The sequence below is a fragment of the Anolis sagrei genome, chromosome 3, assembly GCF_037176765.1.
Source record: "Anolis sagrei isolate rAnoSag1 chromosome 3, rAnoSag1.mat, whole genome shotgun sequence".
NCBI lineage: Eukaryota > Metazoa > Chordata > Lepidosauria > Squamata > Dactyloidae > Anolis > Anolis sagrei.
Window position 1 is genome coordinate 61,111,788 of NC_090023.1, and position 20,787 is coordinate 61,132,574.

A 20,787-nucleotide genomic window follows, 5' to 3' on the forward strand; every position below is an offset into this window, starting at 1 on the left:
TTTCAAGCTTTCTGCATGTTTGTGTTACTGTAACAGTTTAAGCTGTTTTCTTTCTGTAGACTGCATTCAATCTCACAACACTTTCGTGTTTCTTTGAATTAATATTGGGCTTGATCAAGCCATACTGTAATTGACACCTGCACCTAGAAGGCAGGAAAGAACCCTGCTCCCCAGTCCCACACTGAATTCAAGTGCAAGGCACTTAGCCCCATACCATGCTGCTCTGCTGAGTCCACATGCAGCTTCATTATCTGATGCCTGCTTTCTCAACCAAGTACATTTGCCATCCAAGTCTGTCCACTCTGTTTTCATTCCATCCTGCCTCCTAATTGTTCTACAAATCTGGATTTTCCCACAGTTCCTGGTTTGGGAAATGGGGTTACGATTGTGGAATAATTCCTTCAAATTCTAGAATAAAGCCCAGAAGGAAATCCCTACACTCTTGGCAGGGAAGCTACTAACTAATCCTTGCATTTAACTCACACCAGCTTGCCCATAACCTTGGCAAGTTTCATCACATGCCTGTGCATGCTTATAATATAGGGCAAATCCAATCTGAAATGTGGACTGCACTACAAGCCAGCAAAACTTGTACAGTGATGGTTGGAGTACCCATTTTAGTATGTTGCATCAAGCAGCAAAAACTTTGGATACCTTAAACATTAATATGTTTTATTTAAATTTTTATGGACTGCAAACTACTTCATCATTATGAACTCCTAAGGGAGGAAATTAGAGTCGATGCTAACCCCACAGTAGGACTAACAGATCTAGTTCACTGTTGGAATTAATATATTACAGGATGATTATCCCTCACTGAAATGCTTTGGACAAGAAGTGTTTTGGATTTGGGATTTTTTTTCCAGATTTAAGAATACTTATATTTGCATGTTTGAGATATCTTGAGGATAAGACCCAAGCCTGAACATAAAACTCATTTATGTTTTGTATTAATCTTATACATGTACCGTGAAGGTAATTATATACAAATATTTTAAAATAATTTTGTCTATGAAACAAAGTTCATTTAGATTGAACCAGCAGAAAACAAAGGTGTAACTATCTAAATAACCTATGTAGATAATTTCATATTTTGGAATGTTTCATATTTCAGAATATTGGATAAGGGATTCTCAGCTAGGACTTAAAATTATTCCCTTTGAAATACCATCATATCAAGGACTTTGTGTTAATTAGTGGGTTTACTTTTCCTCTTCATCCAGGGCTCAGTGGCTTATGTTTCTCAGCAAGCTTGGATACAGAATGCCACTTTGCAAGAAAATATTATCTTTGGTTCAGAACTAAGCCAGGTATTTTATGAAAGGGTTTTGGAGGCCTGTGCTTTGTTGCCAGACTTGGACCAGTTACCAAATGGAGACCAAACAGAAATTGGAGAAAGGGTGAGTGATATCTCCCAACTGTACAGAGTGGGTATTAAACTTCTGAATATTAAGTTCTGGAAGGAAAAGTAAGTTTGTCTAGGGATCTTTCCAAGGAATTTTCACATAATCTTCTCCAGAATTTTGGAAAAATGATGTTGTTTCTGCCAAGCTGAAACTATGCCATTAAGGGTTTATTGCAATAAGACAATTTTTGTGTGAAGGGCTGTCAACAAATAGTGGTTAGACTTCTCCAGTAAAGGTTGCATAGCTAGGAACATCTAGGAGTGCTTTTGTCTGTCAGAGGTGACAATAGTTTCAATGACCTGACTTAGTAAACAGCAGTTTCTTATATTTACATAATGAAGGGGATGAATCTCTATTTCCAGTCATGGAAATGAAAAATTAAAGCTATGCATGATATAGCTTTCTCTATATAAAATTCAAAAAGAAGCTAAACATATTTTGGCATAGAGAGGCAACACTCTCTATGTGGGGTTGCCTTTGAAGACGGCCCGGAAGCTCCAACCGGTCCAGCGTGCGACAGCCATGATACTAACAGGAGCGGGACGCAGGGAGCATACAACCCCCCTGCTGTACCAACTCCACTGGCTGCCGATCTGCTACTGGGCTCAATTCAAGGTGCTGGCATTGGCCTATAAAGCCCTAAATGCTTCCGGCCCAAGATACCTAACTGACCGCCTCTCGACCTATGAGCCCACGAGGACTTTGAGATCGTCCAGGGAGGCTCTGCTCTCGATCCCGCCTGCTTCACAGGCACGGCTGGCAGGGACGATAGATAGGGCTTTCTCGGTGGTAGCTCCTCGGCTGTGGAACACCCTTCCCGTGGACATCAGACTAGCGCCCTCCCTGATGATATTCCGCAGGAAATTAAAGACCTGGCTGTTTAAGAAGGTGTTTGAACAAGAAGTGCAATGACTGGTAATTGACCATAGGAATGGAACAACGGAAAATGATACTGGATTGTGGCTTTGACGATGAGACGACATGGAATGGCTTTTGTAGTAATGATGATGTTTTTGATGAAGATGTTTTTTGATAATGATGAATTGTGGATTATTTTATACTGTGTCTTGTATTTTGCACCTTGTTTTTTCTATGTTGTATACCGCAATGAGTCGCCCCTGGGGCTGAGAATTGCAGTATATAAGCAAAGTAAATAAATAAATAAATAAATAATTAGCATAACACAGAAAATGGACTCTCTGGTAATATTTATGATTACTCAGTGTGGGGTGACTAGCATATACCAACCTGTAGTATTCACTGGCTGTCCTCAACTACCATTTTTCATTCTGTCCTCAACTACCATTTTTCATTAACTTTCTCCTATATTGGACTTCAAAGGACTGAGACAGCTCATACAAGAGTTGTATGTGCTTATAAATCTGCTGGGCAATGTTGGTAGATTCAGGAAGTATTTTAGACTCCCAGCACCCACTCAGTGAGGTGTAGTTGTTTTGAGTGTTGGACCATGACTCTGGAGACCATGGTTTGAATCCTCATTCAGCCATGGGAACCCCCTTGGTGACCTGGTCATACTCTCTCAGGAAGACAAACCCAATACCTTACAGGAAGACAAACCCAATACCTTTGAAGACATCTTGGCAAGATAGGCTTGTGATAGCGTTGCCCTACTGTCACTATAAATGGGAAATTACTTGAAAGCACACAACAACACTCAAACCCAAAGATCAAATTATTCTGTCTTATTTTCCTCAAAACTGGAAATAATCAAAAGACCATTTTATTAAGCTTAAGTAGGAAGATGTAAGTGGAGAATGTGACTGGAAACTTGCCTTATATGTTGCCACCCATGTGGATTATCTCTCAGCTGGTTATATTAAAGGCACTTTGAAATATTAAATAATATCCAGCATTTTAATTTCACCCCAAAGAACTATTTGATGCACGTTTAACCTTTTTCTGCCTTTAGGGTGTGAATATAAGTGGTGGCCAGAAGCAGAGAGTCAGCCTAGCTAGAGCTGTGTACAGCAATGCGGAACTATACTTACTGGATGACCCTCTGTCTGCTGTAGATGTCCATGTTGGGAAACACCTTTTTGAGAAAGTGATTGGGTCCACAGGCTTGTTGAAACACAAGGTAGGCAAAAAAAACCTTAGACTTTTAATATTGTTCAGATGTCATTTCTATTTTCTAGTGCAAAAAAGGAACATGGTTGCTTTTCTTCTGTCCCTAGACCCGTATTTTAGTGACTCACAACCTGACTCTGCTGTCTCAGATGGACATCATAGTTGTGATGGAAGATGGGAGAATTACTGAAATGGGGAGTTATAAAGAGCTGCTTTCTAAAGGAGCCAATTTTGCTGAACTTGTTCTGACTTTTGGTGGAGGAAAGGAAGATGAAGAGACATCCTCAGTGTTAAGTAAGAAAATAAAATTGGCTTTCATATAATAACTTATATGGTTCCATTCAGTGAGAAGTAAAAGCTATGCCCAAATGGGATTAATTTAATATAGATGGTGCCCTTCTGTCCCTACCAACAAATCTGTTGTACACAATGGATTGACCAGATTTCCTACACAGTACATTGTATGTTATCCATGTATCTTGGAAAATAATGTATGCATATGTATGTATGTATGTATATATATATATATATATATATATATATATATATATAGGTTGCTGTAGGCATGTCTTCCTATCCTATCAGATTTGACGTCAATCCACTCCCTTGAGCGTCACACAAATCTACTATTTGCCAAAAGATATGATCTTGTGCCTTTCTTTTCCATTTCTGGACAAATAGCTTAACAATTGGTTCATCCCATCATGTATAAGGTCTGCCCAAGGGCCACTTGTGGTCTCTTGGCATGCATGTAGGGATTTTAATTTTGCTATTTCTAGGGAGCACATACTGGCTTGAATCCTATTGGTAAAATAAAGTACTCACTGAATCAATTTGCTGAATAGGCAATCAACAATTATGTATTGACTTAATAGGTCTAGAACTGTGGTCTTGTCCCTTGGGTGGGACTACCAATAGAATTCAGACAGTTGTATCTCAGTCTGGAAAGTCATACTTTGCACACTCCTGCTTTAGATGTTATAGAAGATACAATAAAAATGTTTTGTGTGGGTAGTCTGCTGCACTTGTTGGGTGAAATGTGTCTCTGCTGTTCCACCAAGCACTCGCTATGTCCAGCTTACTGGGTTTTTGTTACTTTTTGAAGTTACTTTCTTTTCTGCCATGGGGTTCAGCTGTACAAAGATTTTTGACGTCTTTCCCCATTAAGATTCAGGTTGCTATTATGTGTAGATCAGAAATTTCATGAATTGAGCAACATCTTCTTTCGGGCTAGTGTAGATCACTTGTAACTATGTCTGTGTATGGTGGGGTGAGGAATCCCTCACTGTCCAGATTCTCATCAGTTTCAGTTAATTAGAAATCATGGAGTTGTACTACAAGCAAAATCTAGAGTGCTGCAGATTGCTCTGTAGAAATAGTGTTCCAGTCATTCATATTAATTAGTTCTCATACAGTCAAAAAGGGACAGGCAAACAACTCAGTTGACATAATCTAAGAATGCATTTATTATTACCACTTCAATTTTTCTTTTGAACCCCACTGCATTCTCATTTGTCTGTGCACTGGATTCCGAGGTTTTCTTCTCTCCTTCAACAGTAGATTGTCCTTCTACAGCAAGGCCTTTTTATTGCCTAGCACATAATTGATACAGGTTAAAAGGGAACCAAATGTCAGAGGGCCCTTCCACACAGCCCTCTATCCCAGAATATCAAGGCAGAAAATCCCACAATATCTGCTTTGACCTGGGTTATCTGAGTCCACACTCAGATAATGTGGGATTTTCCGCCTTGATATTTTGGGATATCGGGCTGTGTGGAAGGGCCCAGAGAGGTCTCTAAGCCTTGCAGATAAGCAGTTTTATAACTGTTTTTGAAACAATGCCACTGCCAGAATGTATTTCACAGGAATCGTTTTGTATCTAACACAGTATATCATAATTTTAAAAGTGGATAATTGACATAATAATCACTTTAAAATTATATTGTTTCTGTAGAATCTTATCCAAAGGATAATATTAAAATGAAAGACTACACTGTATCAAAGAAAATGGAACAGTTGGAGAATAAAAATAAGTGAGTACACAAGCAAACTCTTTCAGTTATTCCATTTAACAGACAAACGTTGGGGTGGGGGAAGGAAGAGAACTAAAATGTGTCATATGTCTGGTGTTGCACTCAGAAACGAAACAGCGTATCTCACCTGAACTCTGTCACCAAAATAGGTCAGCACTTTGGACATCACTTTTAAAGTCGGACTAAAACCCTGACAGCATTTGCGACTCCACTGGTAGCCTTGAGTGTGCCAAAACTTCCAGAATGAAGTGATATGACTGTTATGGGTGAATGTATTGAAGCAGGAAAGTGAGGTTGAAAAAAATGTGCCTTACTATCAGTGAAAGGCAGTGGCGTTTATTTGTGTTCCAGACTGTAGCATTGATATAAAATAAAATCAGCTGGGCTGCTTCTCCAACACTCCACTCATGCATTTAGCATAGGGTTGAGGCTCAGGTCCCTTCCACATAGCTGAAGAAAATCCCACATTATATGCTTTGGACTGGAATATATGGCAGTGTGGATAACTCAATTCAAAGCAGATATTGTGGGATTTTCTGCCCTGATATTCTGGATTATATGACGGTGTGAAGGGGCCCTTAGTTGCTCACCAGTTTTGTATCTTGTAAAATAGGAACCCACTCTGCCCTGCACTTCGTAGTTTTTGAAAAATTAAAAAGACATAGCTAGTGAATCGTGGATAGCGCTGGCCCACACTTTGATTGTTACGACAGACAGCTGGCTTGCCCATAGGCTCTATTGGGTTTTAGGAATTTTATAATTTTCATACTTTTATAATTTTATCAGTGAGAATTTTATGCGTTGTTGATTGTACTGATATAATTGTATTGATACTTATGTATTGTTTGAGTATGTGGCACTTTGAGTTTTTCTGTGAGCCTCCCCGAGTACCTTTGGAGAGATGGTGGCAGGGTACAAATAAAGATTTGTTGTTGTTGTTGTTGTTGTTGTTGTTGTTATTATTATTATTATTATTATTATTATTATTATTATTATAGTGTAGATGAATTCTGTGTTTATTTTTCCATAGTGTAAAATAACATTTTTGCAATTTGTTTGAAAGGAGCTTGTTCTCAATGAAAAAGGAAAAAGTTGCTACTGGGACTGTAAGTATATGTTTCAAATTGCTGTTTGCATCTTTCTAGAACAAAAGTGGGAAACATGTGGCCGTGGGTCATTTGCAGTCTCCCTGAAGCCTGGTTTTCTGGATATTGGGAGTTAGAATCTAAAGTTGTATTTCCAGATTCTGATCTGGGTGAATGAAGGAGTGAATTGACGGATGATCTATCTTCCCAAATCCTTGTTGACTTATAATAATTACTTTGTTTGTGGAGGGGGGAAGACATCAGGTCTTTATATTTCTGTTCTCCCATCCTGTTTGAATCTAATTTCCACGCCATCCAAACTCCTTGCAATCAGCAGTTTAGGATTGCATGGTTACACTTAGCTTTCAAAGATTGGTTTGTTTCTCTGTGTTATAGTAACTCTAATTTGTATCTCTTACATTCAGATGAAAATGTCAGTGATTTCAAAATACCTACAAGCTTTTGGCTGGTCATGGATGTGGCTAACCATAGTAGCTTACTTAGGTCAAAATGCTATAGCCATAGGACAAAACATGTGGCTTAGCACATGGACAACAGAAGCAAAACATATTAAAGATATTGCGGAATGGAAACGTTTAAGAAACCACAACCTCAGGATCTATGGGCTACTAGGATTCATACAGGGTATGAGTAATCAGACCATTTTCCTTTCTATTTCAATTTAGCTGTCTTGACATTTCTTTAATTTAATAATTCCAGACTTTTTGTAATCAGATAGCCTTTACTAATCAGACATGCAGTGACTTGGTTTAAGCTTTTTGGCAAGTCTTCATGCAACCTCTTTCTCATATGGATGGTCAATTGCAGGTTGTCTGAATAGGGTCAAGAATCAGTATGGCTAGTGGTGAGAAATTCTAGGAGTAGAGATCCAGGAATCTCTAGACCAGTGGTTCTCAACCTGTGGGTTCCCAGATGTTTTGGCCTTCAACTCCCAGAAATCTTAACAGCTGGTAAACTGTCTGGGATTTCTGGGAGTTGTAGGCAAAAACACCTGGGGATCCACAGGTTGAGAACCACTGCTCTAGAACTTCTGCAGTGGAGATCCACTGGGTGGTTCTAGATATTTATTATTTATTATTAACAGTATTTATATACTGCCTTTCTCACCCCTGGGGGGACTCAAAGCAGTTTACACATAAATAATGGCAAGATTCACTGCCTTACATTGGGCACCGATATGATGCCAATACAAACAATTACAATAGTAAAACCACAATTAAACATAAATCGTAATTAAAACAATACATCAACAAGCATTAAGACAAGAAAACAGTCTCGTCAGTTGAATCGCCGTTCCAGTCAATGTCCCTCTAAAATGCTACATACATCTACTGTCCGAAGGCCTGGTCCCAGAACCATGATTTTAATTTTTTTCTAAAAGCCAGGAGGGAGGGAGCAGATCTTACCTCGTTTGGGAGTGTGTTCCATAGGCTCCCATTCTAGGCATTCTAGGGAATAGAATGAATTCTTACCATGATGTTTGCATGTTGCAATGCTGAAGACATATGCAAACGATGAGCAGTTGTTTGTGTCTCATGCATATCTGAAGTTAAAGCAAACTCTGAACATATCCTGCTGAACCACACTTTTAATGTCAATTATCTCTTCTTCTTTCTCAGGAGACCCACAGAGAGGGTGGATTAAAAATCACTGAAGTTATACAATTAGTGTAGTCAATAAGAGAAGAAAGATATTAGCAGTTCTTTAGAAGATATACCTCAGTGTAGAAGCACATGTCCTGTAAATAGCTGGCATCCCTTTTCCAGTGTTAATGCACAGAAATCTAGTTGGCTCTACTATTGTACTTTTTGCATTATTTATATTATTTAAACATGGATTTTATGACACTGAAGATGGAGTAAAATACATTTGGGTCTAATTTTAGCAATTGAATACAGCTGAATTGTAGCAATCCCCAGATGCAAGGCTAGTGAATAGATAGATTTGATGGATGGGGAGACCGCTATTGTGAAACAGCCTTGAAAACTGCTAACACTGACTTTTATATCATTTATTACTCAAGGTCTTTTGGTTTGTTTTGGTGCTTATGTCCTTACTAGAGGATCTCTTTGTGCCTCTCGGGCACTACATCGCCAGATGCTACAAAATGTGCTGCATCTTCCACTTCAGTATTTTGAAACAAATCCTATAGGTCAAATCATCAACAGGTTTACTAAGGTAAAGAAAAAAAATAAACATCCTAATTTCAAGTTTAGGAAAATGAGTGGGGGGTGACACCTCTCATCCTTTGGTCTGGAAAAAATACTTGTGTTTTACTTCATTTCCTCCCGGAGCTTTGTCTATTTTACTGCCTGGTAGTAAAATAGCAAAACCTGTATTCTTTCCTATATTTCAGTTCTTGTCCTATCTGGAAGCATCAAAAAGTAGAAGGCATTCCAGAACATTGCTGGCCAAACACACTACCATGTGTAGACAATTACATTCCAGCTGCTTTTATATTTCCTTTATGGGAACTTCTTTCTGGCCTTTAAATGTCTCTGGTCTAGGAGATCTTTAGGGATGGGCACTCTAGAAGAATGTGGTAGAGAAGGTATCCTCAACGGACTACTTATTCTATGTGTTTAGGACTTCAGCTCCTTTCAGTCAATATAGCCAGTGTTCAGGAATGCTGAGTGTCAGATGCTAAAACATTTACAGGCTATTAAGTTGAGGAAGACTGTTGGAAATTAGAATTTTCTTCTCCAAGTATGAATAAGAAGGACATTTTCATAATGACTTTGATTTTTCTTGTGTACTATCATAGGACATGTTTATAGTTGATATACGTTTCCATTATTATCTGCGGACCTGGCTGAACTGTACCCTGGATGTTGTTGGAACAATTCTTGTGATTGTATTTGCATCACCCCTTTTCATACTAGTAGTGGCTCCACTGGGATACATGTATTTCACTATCCAAGTAAGCTAAACATATCATGTTTTTTCACAATTTCTTATTGTAAGTTGTGTTATTTTGACAGAAAAAGAGAGTAATCAGATTATCTTGGGCAATTGGCTTGCATATCACAATGCCTGCCCACCCCGCTTGCTCCCCCCCCCCCCCTTGCTCCTGCTCACCCCTGGTTTGGGCATTTGGTCTCTAAAAGGTTTGCCATCACTGAGCTTGGATTCAGGCATACAAATGAAGAAACCAGGGATAAATGTTGCTTCTGAAGCCATTGTGCAGTGAAATAACATGCTACCCAATACTCTTTCATATACCAACACAGAAAGTTTTCCCTAACCTTTTTAGCTCTATATGGCAACCTCTCACTTGTTCTTCATTTTGTATGGTTGTTATTAGAGATACTATATTGCTAGCTCTCGACAAATCCGACGTCTGGCCGGAGCTTCACGGACACCTATAATTTCGCACTTCAGTGAAACACTTCTAGGTGTGTCTACCATTAGAGCCTATGGATGTCAGGAAAGATTTATTGACCAAAATAAAGATGTGGTCAATGAAAACTTGGTCTGCTTCTACAACAATGTGATTTCAAACAGGTAATATATTAACCATCTAGGATAGCTGTCCCTTAATCTGTGGAACTTCAGTTGTTTTGGATTACAGCTCCCAGCAGTTCTTCGTGGTTAGGATAATGGGAGCTGTAGTCCTCTAACATCTGGATAATGCCACGTTGGAGAAAACTAAGATTTATATAAATTAAAGTAAAGGTTTCCCCTTGACATTAAGTCTAGTCGAGTCCGACTCTGGGGGGTGGTGCTCATCTCCATTTCTAAGTGGAAGAGCCGGCATTGTCCATAGATGCCTCCAAAGTCCTGTGGCCAGCATGACTGCATGGATTGCCGTTACCATCCTGTTGAAGTGGTGCCTATTGATCTACTCACATTTGCATGTTTTCAAACTGCTAGGTTGGGAGAAGCTGGGGCTAACAGTGGGAGCTCATCCAACTCTTTGGATTTGAACCACCAGCCTTTTGGTCAGCAAGTTCAGCAGCTCAGTGGTTTAACCTGCTGCCCCACCAGGGGCTATAACATATAAATATTATATATATATATATATATATATATATATATATATATATATAATCAGGCTAAATTCCTATTTATATCAACAAAAGATAAAAGGATTGATTTTCATAAAGTATTTTTCAATGTTGTACTGTATTTACAATTCCACAAATGCTGGAAACAAATATTTTACTTGATTTGATCTGTTATTTAGTAAAGTGTTCCCCTAATAAATTTAGCTTTATCAAGAGATCTAATTTGAAAATGTATCATTGAAGTTTGTGTTCCTGTTTTTTTTAATTATTTCTATAAAGACATATATGTACTCAGATCTGTTTGAAAGTGATTTCCAGGAAGTATGGAAAAATCCCTATTACTCAATAGATTTTCTACCTAATCAAAGTTAGTTTAATCTCCAAGCCCAAAAAGGAGCTAAGTATGTTTAGCTTAGAGACAAGAAGGTTCAGAGGGGACATGACAACCATGTTTGATGTTGGAAAGATGCCACATTGCAGAGGGAGACAAGCTTGCTTTCTGCTGCTGTAGAAACCAGGACACAAGCAATAGACTCAGGAAAAGAGATTCCACCTAAATATTAGTTAGTGGAATATGCTGCTTTGGAGTGTGGTGGAGTCTCCTTCTCTGGAGGTTTTTTAACAGAGGCTGGATGGTCATCTGTCAGGGAGCTTTGATTGTGTGTTCCTGCATGGCAGAGGGTTGAACCGGATTACCCTTGTGGTTTCTTCCAACTCCATGATTTTATGAGTCTGTGATTTTACTCTAGCATTTTAAAACATGCTGGGGTTCAGTATCTCTTCTCATCGCAGTTACAGTATGTGCAGTTTACTCAGAACTATGTGGACAAGTACTGATAATAATACTAATACTATATAATAATAATAATAATAATAATAATAATAATAATAATACAACTTTATTTGTTACCCCGCCACCATCTCCCCAATGGGGACTCAGAGCAGCTTACATGAGGCCAAGCCCAAACAACAATTACAATAAAGAAAACCAAAACACAAACCAAAAAGAGAACAATAAACAACAACATCATAATTAAACAAAAGACATGAATACATAACAACATGAAAAATAAAGAAATATGCACAGGCACTATAATAATGGGTGGGCGACATGTAGTAATCAGGAAGACAAACTAATTAAAACTAACTAAAAAGTAGGCCGAGATAAAAGAGGGAAGCAGGTAATTTACGGAGGAGAGCTCATTCCAGCGGGAGAATGTAATAGGAATTACATTCTAGAGACTACCCACACTGCACAGTTACAGCAATTTGATACTACTTTAACAACTATAACTCTATCCTATGGGATCCTGAGTTGTAGTTTGTTGTGGTATCAGATCTCTCTGGCAGGGAAGGGTAAATATTTCACAAACTGTAAATTGCAGAATTCCTTAGCATTCAGTCATGACGGTTAATGTGGTGTCAAACTATTGTAAATTATTATAATTCTGCCGTGTAGATACTGCCCTAGTTTTTGTAGACTGTATTCCTGTGGAGTCTTCCTTGGAAGTTTTGTCCACTAAACATTAAGAAACACATGCCTCGGGAAACATACATAGGTTCAAGTTGCATCAATGTGATCCAATAAATGTTAAGCGTTCTTGAAACCATCAGTTTCAATAGGAGACATGATTCTCGTAAATGACCACAACACCAAAGTCCTTACCATTGACTATAATATCATTTTTAAAATGAGTAATGTGTATTTTGAAGCCTCCTTTTTAAAAGGTAACCAGTTGCATAGTATTCACAGAACTGTTTGTTTCTACAGAATGGTTAAGTGCTCTTCAGAATAAAATGCACCATAAGTACTGCATAATTATTAATGGAAGGCAATGACTGCAGAGATATGTAATATAGTTCTGATCAAATCCATGTGAAATAGACATGAAATCCCAGTCATTTTGATTCTAATTATGCATTTATTACAGGTGGTTGGCTATCAGACTTGAATTTCTGGGTAACTTAATGGTATTTTTTGCTGCGTTGTTTACAATGTTTGCTGGCAGTAAGATGGATTCTGCTACAATGGGACTATCAATCTCCTATGCACTGAATGTAAGTAATTTGTTGTAAGTAAGCATTTTTTAAAGTGCAATTACAGTATTTGCAAGTAGGATTGAAAACTGAATTGTCTATCATTTGTGTTCATTGGCTTTTATATGTGCAGGATCAACTACAATTCAACCAGTGAAGTTGTCCCATTGTTTTGAAAGTATTACCTGTTCAATATCTTTGCAATTCAGCTATTAATGGTACAAAAGACTTGCCAGAAAATGGGAAATTATCCCTTCTTTCAGGGCCCTTCCACACAGCCTTATATCCCACAATATCAAGGCAGGAAATCCCACATTATCTGAGTGTGTACTCAAGATAAACCACTTCAAAGCAGATATTGTGGAATTTTATGCCTTGATATTCTGGAATATAGGGCTGTGTGGAAGGACCCCCAAGTTTTACCAGTAGAAACTGGTAAAACACAAATACATGCTTGGACCTTGATAATGATTCTCTAGTTTCTTCCTGAACCCCACTGGGTGACCTATAACATACTCTAGAGGGCTAGAAACCCCTCTGGAGTTATTTTTGGGTGCTCTCCAGGGGAATGAAAACAACAATCCTGAAGATGGTTTTAGAAGCACTGGATCCTCGTTATTTGCTATGCCTTTTCTTGGTTGTCTATCATGCAGCAACATGCCATGATAACACAAGCCATGATATGACAACCTTTGGCATTCCAGCATGTCTAATCAGTGTTTCTAACAGCTTGGAATATAGATAAAGTGTTTTGGGTAATCAAAAAGCACCTTGTTCTGTATTTTCAATTTACGTGGTGGATTTCTGTAATTACATATATGTCACAAAGCAAAATGATGGAAACTTATTCAATAAAGAAGTAATCCTTTATTTCAGATAACTCAAAGTTTGAATTTCTGGGTTCGAAAAGCATGTGAAATTGAAACCAATGGAGTTTCTATTGAGAGAGTTTGTGAGTATGCTACAATAGACAAAGAGGTAAGCATTTTTCAAGAAATGAAAATAGTATGTAGGCGGAAAATTAAACTGGGTCTGAAACATATTGGTAATAATATCATAAACCTAGTGAATGTGTGGTGAAATGGTTAGTGAAAGCTTGTATAAATCTTATTCATTCTATGAACAATGTCTATGCTTTTCCCTGTATATCTCTCTTTATTAATTGCATGGGTTCACACTGCAGTTCTATGTCCACTTACCTGGGGGGAGGAGGAGGGCTTTTTGTTTACTTGTAAATAAAATAGCAATACCAGGCAATTTTCATGATACTCTATTCCCAATTAATTCCACATTTTCCCTTATTTTCATCCCAGAATCTGTGAACTGCTGCACAGTTTAGCACATTTGTGTTAGCTCGGGAAGCAGGGAGATCTGGGTTCAAGTCACCATTCAGTTCTGAAGGCCATTGGATTCTTTCTATTATTTGTGTCTCCTCCTTATCAATTGGCTGAATCAAGTGCTATTATTCAGGTATAAACTTCTAAATAATACAGACAAGGTAATGTTTGTCCATCTTTTTCTATTTTAGGCCCCCTGGATACTCTTCAAGAGACCACCTGTAGGATGGCCCAATGAAGGAGTGATACAGTTTGTCAGTTACCAAGCTCGGTATAGATCAGATTTAGACTTAGCTCTGCAGGACATATCTTTTCAAAGCCAAAGAGAAGAGAAGGTAACTTACACTAGATGAAAACTTCTGTTTTTCCTCTTTCCTTTTAAAAATGTAATAGATAATTAAATACTTTTGTAGGTAATTTGGTATAATCTCATTGTTTGTTTTTAGTATGAGGAGTACTTTTACTTACTTAGGTTATCCCTCGTTGTCTGAGTATAACGGCCTTCCAAGTGAAGTGTCTTGGTGGTGGATATGTAGGTGACAATGGAGCCCTAGTCTGGATCTGCATGTTTTTCCACAGTGAGGGTTTCGGTTTCCAGATGGAAGGTGGTTCTGGTCAGGGTTGGCTTGATGTGTCTTCCTCCTGGCACATTTCTCCCTTTCGCCTTCCATTTTTGAGTCTTCAAATTCCGCAGCACTGCTGGTCACACCTTACTTCCAGTTAGAGTGCTCAAAGGTCAGGGCTTCCCAGTTCTCGGTGTCTATGCCACAGTTTTTAAGATTAGTTTTAAGCCCATCTTTAAATCTCTTTTCCTGTCCAGCAACATTCCATTTTCTTGAGTTGGAAGTATAGTAACTGCTTTGGGAGATGGTGATCAGGTATTCGGACAACATGGCCAGTCCACTGGTGTTGATAGCATAGGAGCATTGCTTCAATGCTGGTGGTCTTTGCTTCTTCCAGCATGCTCACATTTGTCCACTTGTCTTCTCAAGAGATTTGCAGGATTTTTTTTGAAGGCTGATGGAATTGTTCCAGGAGTTGAATCTGACATCTGTAGACAGTCCACGTTTTGCAGGCGTAAAGCAGGATTGGGAAGACAAGAGCTTTATAAACAAGCACCTGGTATCCCTATAGATGTCCTGATCCCCAAACATTCTCTTATTCAAAAAAATTCTGCACTCGCAGAGCTCAGGCGGTGTTGCTTTTCAGTGTCAATGTTGACTTTTGTGGAGAGGTGGCTGCTAAGGTAGCGGAAATGGTCAACATTTTGTAATGGTACACCATTAAGCTGTATGTGTGCATGCATGTGGCTTTTGAAGGCTTCTAGTTTCAAAGAATCAGTTCTAATATTATCTACACACATCACACAATATCATAAGATAGAATACGCATGCTGTATGACAAGGAATCTCATTGCAGATTGGAATTATTGGAAGAACAGGAGCTGGAAAATCAACACTCACCAATTGTTTGTTTAGAATACTGGAAAAAGCTGGAGGCAAGATAATAATAGATGGCATTGACATAGCAACAATAGGTTTGCACGACCTGCGGGGAAACCTCAACATTATTCCACAGGTAACATCTTTTGTGCATATGTATGACTTATATGCGGATTGAAAACAATTTTAAAGTCTCAGTTGAAAGGCTTTTGAGTTCCATAATTTATTTCAAAACCATTTATAACTCTAATAAATATATTTTAAAGTGGAACCCATTGTGTCCATTCTATTCATTTTAATGTGCTGTTAATAGGCTGATGGTAGAAGTTATAGCTGTGGAAATAAGCAGCAAAGCAAATGACATCTAAAATTCCTAGAGGTTTGTAGGCAGGCATTCTGGAAATATTCCTGGTCATAGCTATACTGTGTTGTTTTCTGTAAATGTACACTGTTTTTGAAGTACATCTTCCATAAGTGTTTTATTTGGATGTGACTGACCATAACATTAATTGTATCCAACTGCTGTAATGAAAATAATTATTTGTACTTTGAAAAATGAGACAAGTATTTGCTGGGCATACTACATATTGTGAAAGCACATGTAAATGTTGGTACTTTTCCTCCAGTATGCTTTTCTCTTCCATCTGGTCCTTAGTAGCTACAGATGACCTTATAAAGTGTAGTTGGCTTGCTCTTACTACCAACTTACCAGTGATTTTACCATTTCAACAGAAATTTAGAACTTCTCCAAACTAATAGACACTTTATTAAAACTTAATTATCATTTAAAAGATTTGTTTCTAATATCACAATGAAACCCAAAGCTGGAATGCGGCAAAAAATCCTTCATAAATGCTATGAAATTCTGTTATTTTTAATGTTCTAATTACTGTTTTGCTCTATGGAGTTACTGTCTCAACATTATTCCACAGGACCCAGTCTTGTTCTCAGGGACACTTCAGTTCAACTTGGATCCTCTTGGGAAACATTCTGATCTTGAACTGTGGGAAGCACTAGAGTTATGTGACTTGAAAGATTTTGTACAATCACTCCCAAGGAAGCTTCTGCATGAAATATCTGAGGGTGGTGAGAACCTAAGGTGTGGCTTCAACCTTATTATGGGACAGGGCAAAGAAAACAGGAGAATAGTGACCTCAGGTTACTGCGCTGATCATATGTGTTACCCTGGTGCTTTTAAAATAGTATGACCATTTCAGAAGCACTGTCAGAGAAGCTACTTTGCGGTTCCTGGTAAGGGCTTCCAACTTATATACTTAAAACCCAGTTCCGAGTATGTACAGGTTGGTTATAATTGTACTGTATAGTATCAGATGTTAAAATGTAGACTTAGTGAAAGAGGTGACTGATCTTGACATCAGTCACCTCATGGGAAAGTCTTGAGCTACCTTCCAGACCAGTGTTTCTCAAACTGTGTTCCTCCAGGTGTTTTGGACTTCAGTTCCCAGAAATCCCAGCTAGCTTACCAGCTGTATGCAGTCACACCTGGGGCTATAGAAAAGAGGCATGGACGTGACTTCTTTCCCCAGGGGATTGCTTCTTGCCCTCCTTTAGGGAAACTGGAACTCCCAAGGACCAGAACACAACAAGTAACTCGAAATGGTGTTTATTGTTGACAATTAGTTCTCTTTCTTAGGCACAAACTTGATGTTTCAACAGGGAAAAACACTTTATAAACTCTAAAGTCCAGGGTCCTAGGAGTTATAAGCTGAGAAGCTTTTCCTGTTCCCTCTCTCTCAATGGTTGTGAATGCCGGAGCAAACCACAACCCCAGTTCAGTGGCCTAAGTTGAAGGACAAGACCTTCCTATGGTGCCAAAGAACCGGAATGAAGGCGCCTGAGGTCTTCACAATTTCGTTCAGGAGGTTTGAACATAAAGAATAAGACTCAGGGGTCAAAACCTAAGAGTTGGTAGTAAAAAATGCCTTGACCAGGGGCTTTGGGCCAAGCTTTGCACACGTCCATTCAATTAGTCTTTTTCTGAGGTAAAAAAGGTGAGAGAGATACCTTTCCTTTCTCCCTTGGAAGGGGCGGAGCCTAAACAAATGAACTGGGGAAACAAGCCAATTGGTGCACAACAATAAATTGACAGCTATAATAACCAATGAAATTTAACTATACATATACAAGGTAGACAGGAATAAAATGGCAGTTTAAATCCTGCAACTAACAGTTCTAAATATATGTGGCGCCACACGCGCCGTCACAAGCTGTTAGGAATTATGGGAGCTGAAGTCTAAAACATCTGAAGAAGCACAGTTTGAGAAACACTGCTCCAGACTACTGTATATCTGTGTTTGGAAGAGATGGTCCGAAATGTAGACATGTATTCAACCTGACATATGTAGCTGCCCCTGGAATGCCAGCAATGCTGCTCATTACTTCTCCCAGCCTTTAAGGGAGGGATGGAGAGCCAGACAAAATAGCTAACTTCCATGGGTCCTAGGGAAATTATTTACATCTGGAGTTTTGCAATCCAACAAAACAGTGAATGAGATAACAAGTCACTCTATGATTGATATACAACTAGTAACACACTTCTTGTGAATAATAACTGCATTATGCCAACACAATATTTCATATGGAACAAAATGAAGGCTATATGAAGAGAACAGTTCTCATTCTGTACTTAAAGCTTCACCTTTCACTATCACCAATCCAGAGGTCTATGGGAAGTTTAGTGTTTGTGTACAGTAGTCTAGTGATGTAATGTTAGACTTATGACTTAATATTTCCCCTATTGTTTAAAATGGGATTTTGTATTCCCTCCCTTCAAAATGTGGAAAACCAGACTTGCTGTGTTAGGGAGATCTGCCTGCTCATTGTACTGAGTGTGGCAAGTTCTGTTGAGTGTCTCCCCATAAATGTTGTCCTCATTACACCACTGCTTACACACAGGCATAGAGCTGCCCTATAAAAAGTTAATTTTCTGTCTATCTAGCCAAGGCTGGCAGTGAGTCTAACCCATTGCCCCCGGTCGTGCCATTGGTTAAACCCTTGTGCTGGCAGGACTGCTGACCGAAAGGTCGACGGTTTGAATCCGGGGAGCAGGGTGAGCTCCCATCTGTCAGCTCCAGCTTCCCATGCCAGGACATGAGAGAAGCCTTCCACAGGATGGTAAAACATCTGGGTGTCCCCTGGGCAATGTTGTTGCAGACAGCCAATTCTCTCACACCAGAAACAAATTGCAGTTTCTCAAGTTGCTCCTGACATTAAAAAAGTCTCCAAGATTATGTAGGAGATGAAATTTTGATCTTATCAGCCAGAGATGTCAGGTAATAGATGTTCTGGTGCATAAGATGATTTCTGTGAAGCCAGTTCTTCACATTTAATCAGCATGTGTGGAGATGGTTAGAACACTCTCAGGCACCATACCTAGATGAGAAAATAGTTCATTCAGATCCGGAAGCTGTTTGATACAATTCTGCTGATAGCATGTTAGAACCCACTGAAAACCACTCTTCTATGTTCTGCCCATTTGTAAGAAGCTTAAGCAGTCTGTAGCTACCTTTTACCCACTTGAGGATTTTGGTTAAGAAAACACAATTAAAATGGTATTTTTGTTCTAACAGTGTGGGACAGAGACAGCTTGTTTGCCTTGCTCGGGCTTTATTGCGGAAGACCAAAGTATTAATATTGGATGAAGCAACAGCATCACTTGATATAGAAACGGATAATGTAGTGCAAGCCACAATACGGAAAGAATTTCATAACTGTACAATAATAACCATTGCACACAGACTACAGTCAATAATGGATTCTGATAGGTATGTTGTTGTGACTGACTTTTTCCACGACTCTTAAAAAATGCTTTTGTCCATGCTGTAGTCAAACAAAACTCTTTCGCCACTTTGAGTTGAGCCTCTCTATAAACTTCCACAAGAAAAGGGATTGCCACTGAATCCAAATTTGATAATTCTACTATGTTGATGTTTGATAGTGCTTGAAATTATGTTCATACACTACACTGGCATAATCAAGATGCTTCTGTATTCTGTATTTTCAATTCACTTCTGACACGATAAATACTGGCATAACCATATCAAAAATACCTTGTGGTAGAAGGCAGAGACAGAATGGGCTCAGTGGCTGTGAAGAGAACCAGAAATCTGAGAAACAGACTACTCAGAGCGATCACATTTTTTATCTGCCTTCCCTTGTCACTACTGTGAATTTCTAGGAAAAGATGAATCTACCAATGCAGTGCATCAGCGGATTCTGGTCTTGGCAACAACAAAACCAAATGTACCTGAAAAAAGAAGCTCATTGTTCAAACATTTTAAAATATTTTCTTCTGACCCCTGAAATCTGCCTTTTAGTAGGAGAGATTGTTTATCTATATAGACCCACATTGCTGATTGACTTGGCAGGGTCTATAGATTCTGCCTAGGTCATTTTTTCACACAGCCTGCTGCCTGCCATTGAAACAGATGGTAAAGTTTGAATTGGGACTCCTTACATGCTTATAGTCCCTTCTCTTAAAGATGAAAATATCCATCAGGCATTAACCATTGACTGTAATAGCTTTATTGTGCAAACTGACCAGTTCCCACCGTTCTCTGCGGAACTAAAACTAGAACAGGTCCTTCTGTCCCAATCTCAAAATAAACCTGTTTTGTTTCTTTTGCAGAGTGCTTGTCCTTGAGTCTGGGAGGATTGCTGAATTTGATACTCCTGACAGATTGTTACAAAAGAAAGGCATGTTTTATGAAATGGTGTCCAAAGCTGGGATGCTGCAAGAAAGAGACAGTTAATGCTTTGGGGAACACTGTGTGTACATTTTTCCTCCAAATTCTATTACAATAATGGTGTCAGTAACTTTTTCATTCTATAATGAAGATTATTTTAAGCAGGGGTTGGGAATAGGCACAGATAATAAAAAATTGAACTGTCTACAATATTTTTTTTAATATAAAGTGCATGTGCCTTTTTAAATAATTGAAGTTATTTGTGTCAGAATTATTACCATATAATACCAGGACGTTCATGGTATATCACTACCTTGGCTGAACTACAGTTCAGGGCTGCCTGCCATAGTTCATTTAAAGGTAAAGGTTTCCCCTTTCTGACTCTTGGCTGAAGAGCTGGCATTGTCCATAGACACATCCAAGGTCATGTGGCCAGCATGACGGCATGGTGCACTGTTACCTTCCCGCAGAAGTGGTACCTATTGATCTACTCACATTTGCATGTTTTCGAACTGCAAGGTTAGCAGAAGCTGGGGCTAACAGCGGGAGCTCACCCTGCTCCCTGGATTCGAACCGCTAACCTTTTGGTCAGCAAGTTCAGTAGTTCAGTGCTTTAACCCGCTAC

At 38.8% G+C, this 20,787-nt stretch overlaps 1 protein-coding gene across 1 annotated transcript in view; it reads left to right on the forward strand.

Moving 5' to 3' along the window:
• The window catches only part of LOC132770251 (multidrug resistance-associated protein 1-like), a 41,317-nt gene extending 20,905 nt beyond the window's left edge, over positions 1–20,412 (forward strand). Inside the window, exons 13-28 of the mRNA XM_067466691.1 lie at positions 1,224–1,400; positions 3,337–3,504; positions 3,602–3,788; positions 5,449–5,527; positions 6,591–6,633; positions 7,038–7,257; positions 8,657–8,811; positions 9,398–9,553; positions 9,938–10,137; positions 12,572–12,698; positions 13,554–13,655; positions 14,206–14,349; positions 15,434–15,592; positions 16,389–16,555; positions 19,047–19,241; positions 20,105–20,412. Coding sequence (XP_067322792.1) covers positions 1,224–1,400; positions 3,337–3,504; positions 3,602–3,788; positions 5,449–5,527; positions 6,591–6,633; positions 7,038–7,257; positions 8,657–8,811; positions 9,398–9,553; positions 9,938–10,137; positions 12,572–12,698; positions 13,554–13,655; positions 14,206–14,349; positions 15,434–15,592; positions 16,389–16,555; positions 19,047–19,241; positions 20,105–20,228 — 2,403 coding nt within the window. The 3' untranslated portion in view covers positions 20,229–20,412. The remainder of the gene's footprint in view (positions 1–1,223; positions 1,401–3,336; positions 3,505–3,601; positions 3,789–5,448; positions 5,528–6,590; positions 6,634–7,037; positions 7,258–8,656; positions 8,812–9,397; positions 9,554–9,937; positions 10,138–12,571; positions 12,699–13,553; positions 13,656–14,205; positions 14,350–15,433; positions 15,593–16,388; positions 16,556–19,046; positions 19,242–20,104) is intronic.
• The last annotated feature ends 375 nt before the right edge of the window (positions 20,413–20,787 follow it).